The 2,642-nt window shown below is 43.9% G+C and overlaps 1 protein-coding gene across 1 annotated transcript; it reads right to left on the bottom strand.

The window, feature by feature from the left end:
* Positions 1-150: 150 nt before the first annotated feature.
* On the bottom strand, positions 151-1,869 carry TEOVI_000314300 (Trypanosomal VSG domain/Trypanosome variant surface glycoprotein C-terminal domain containing protein, putative; the record flags this gene model as incomplete). Its single annotated transcript, XM_067226102.1, has 1 exon — positions 151-1,869. The coding sequence occupies one exon, from the start codon at positions 1,867-1,869 to the stop codon at positions 151-153; it is 1,719 nt and encodes a 572-aa protein (XP_067082203.1).
* Positions 1,870-2,642: the final 773 nt, after the last annotated feature.

The raw sequence follows: 2,642 nt of genomic DNA, 5'->3' as shown, positions 1-2,642 counted from the left end.
AATATCTATAAAATAAAAAACTTGGAATTTTATTCATTTTATATATACACTATCACTATATTGATCTGCACCGATAGGCCGCGATTATTCACGTTTACACCAAAATTTCACATTTTATCAGAAGTGTTAAAATATATAAGAAAAAAGTCCTTAGAGTCGCAAAACTTCAAGCAGCAAGCCCACAAAAGTACAAGCCATCAGAGCAAATCTCTTATTTACAAGAAAACTAGAATTGTGGCGCTTTTCCGTATCCTTGTCATCTTCATCCTCTTTTCCCTTTTTAAATGCGCAATTTTGTTTGACACCTGTTTTGTCGGCATCACAATCAGGCTGATTTTTGTGTCTTGCACACCCAGTTGTAGCTGCTGCTCCCTCTTTTGTTGTTTCTCCTGCTCCTGCTGCTGTGTTTTCCGTTCCTGGTTTAGGCTTGCATTCCTTTTTAGTTTTATCATCTTCGCAAGAATCTGTTGGGCGATAGGTTTCATTGTTGTTGAATTTAGCGCATTTATTTTGCTGTTCTACCGTTGTTTGGCTGACTTCTGGTGGTAGTGCTGGTGCAGTTGGGTTTAATAAATTTCTCATCAACAAAACGGTTTCCATCTGCTTTTCTATTGTTTCAGCCCTTTTTAATAAAGTGGCATTGTGCAGCAACTCCTGGTTGATGTCTGCTAGTTTTTCCATCGCGGCTCGGACCTGAAGTTCCCAAGGAATTACCTTGTCGTCTTTCCTTAAAGCAGCATAGCTAATACAAGCACCTTTTCCGCCGGCGCTGTACGACCCGCTGCCTTTTGTTACGCATGCGACTTTGGTGGCTGCGTCAAGTACGTAGAACCCCAGGATCGCCGCCCTGTCCCCTGCGTTCCCTGTGGTGTCTTCTGGCGCCGCTTGGGTCCCCCAATTTGTGCCCATTGCATTGATGACTTTCGACAACGCTAGGCTTAGTGTATGGGCTGTTGGTTTTTGTGGTTCCTTCAGTGTATGAGCATCGCATTTGCTTGCGAGTTGCTGCCAGTACGGCGCGACCGCTGTTGGTCCGTGTGCGCTGGCGAAGTCGGTACTTCCTGTGAGTGCTGGCGAGAAGCAAGCCGTGTGCCCTGTGGTATGGCCGTTTAGACATAGGCATGTTATGTCCGTTGCTATTGATGTCCCTGCATCACCTGGGGTCTCACTTGCTTCTTTGCAGTTGTTGTCCCTTGTTTTTGAGACGGCCCAAGGGAAGTCTGCGGGCCCCGGTGGCGGGACGTCGCTGTCTCCTGTTATTTGTGCCTCTAATTTGGTGCCGTACGCATTGCCGTACAATGCTTTGATCATCGCTGTTCTGGCATCTTTGCGAAGTTTTGTTATCCTCGTTGTCGTGTCTGTGAGCTCGTTTGCTGTTGTAAGTACGTCATCCGCGAGGTTGGCTATCACCGGCTGCAGCTGTGATCGCTGATTTTCTGCTACTGGAAGGTTGAATTTGTCTACGAAAGTCTTGTCTGGCTGTTTTCCCCTCGCTGTTGTGCGGTATTGTTGTAGCATTACAGCTGCTATTTCGGGGGTTATACCGGAGAAAATGTTTTTCGTCTCCGGGTCAGAAGTTAGTTTATTGCCGTCAAGACCTGATTTGTCTGAGCTTAGTGCCTGCGCTATGTCGTTGGCTGCTACAGTTAAGTTTAGCTTGACAGCACGTTGAAGGATCGCGGTCATTAAGGTTTGAGGTGTTTCATACGTCTGCGATGCTCCGCTGCCTGTTGGAAGTTTGGGTTCCGTAAGTTTCTCTTTGAGAAGCCTGTACAGGGCGCACATATCCCTGAATTCCTTGGCGTTTTCGCCGTCGGAAGCGGCTGCTCTGGTTAGGACAAAAATAGCGATTGACAACTCTGCTAACATTCTTGGGCTTGTAGGGTTAGCAGGATGAATGAACGTCGGTACAGCTTGCAAGTGTTTTTCGGTGATTACCATTGGAAAAAAGGGTTTCTTTATTGTTTTCAGATGCAATTTGCCACATATGTATTGTCTGCTCAGCTCTGGTTTGTTAAAAGGCATTACTCGGCGACTCATCTATAATGTTTTCCCCTCTATTTTCTCTTAATCACAGCAAGATGAAACAACCACAAGCATTTTGTCATTCATATCCTCAAATCCTTACCATTTAACCGAATAATACGCATCAAATAGAAAAATTCAGTCCACACAATCCCTAAAGTAGCATCTATGCATTTTTGAGTTAACTTTTAACACAATTGCTTCCCCAATCATATTCTTTTGTGACACGCCACGGTCCTGCGAATTTCGCTATTTCCTCTGTTTATTCCTTCTTTTTCGAATTCTTTTTCCGCTTTTGTGAATACCATAGCAATGCCATTTGGCTTGTGAACTCCTCTCTGTCTATTCCCCATTGACCTCTCCATCACATCCTTGTTTAATATGATACCTATGCCAAATATGTGTTTATCACTGTACATATTAGTCTCCTCCTCTGTTCTCTTGTCTTTTTCTCTTTCCTTTAAAAATATTCGTCATGTTCTCTTACTCCCCACAACCACTCAATAACTCCCATAGAACCCTCTTCATTGTTTTAATTACTTCTATTTCGCCATTCACTTAGTCTTTATTACTTCTCTTATTATCATATTTGTATATACACACTCACAACACACTCC

This window comes from Trypanosoma equiperdum (genome assembly GCF_001457755.1).
Source record: "Trypanosoma equiperdum strain OVI genome assembly, contig: ctg_672, whole genome shotgun sequence".
Classification (NCBI taxonomy): Eukaryota; Euglenozoa; class Kinetoplastea; order Trypanosomatida; family Trypanosomatidae; genus Trypanosoma; species Trypanosoma equiperdum.
This window is presented reverse-complemented; position numbering and strand designations above follow the sequence as displayed.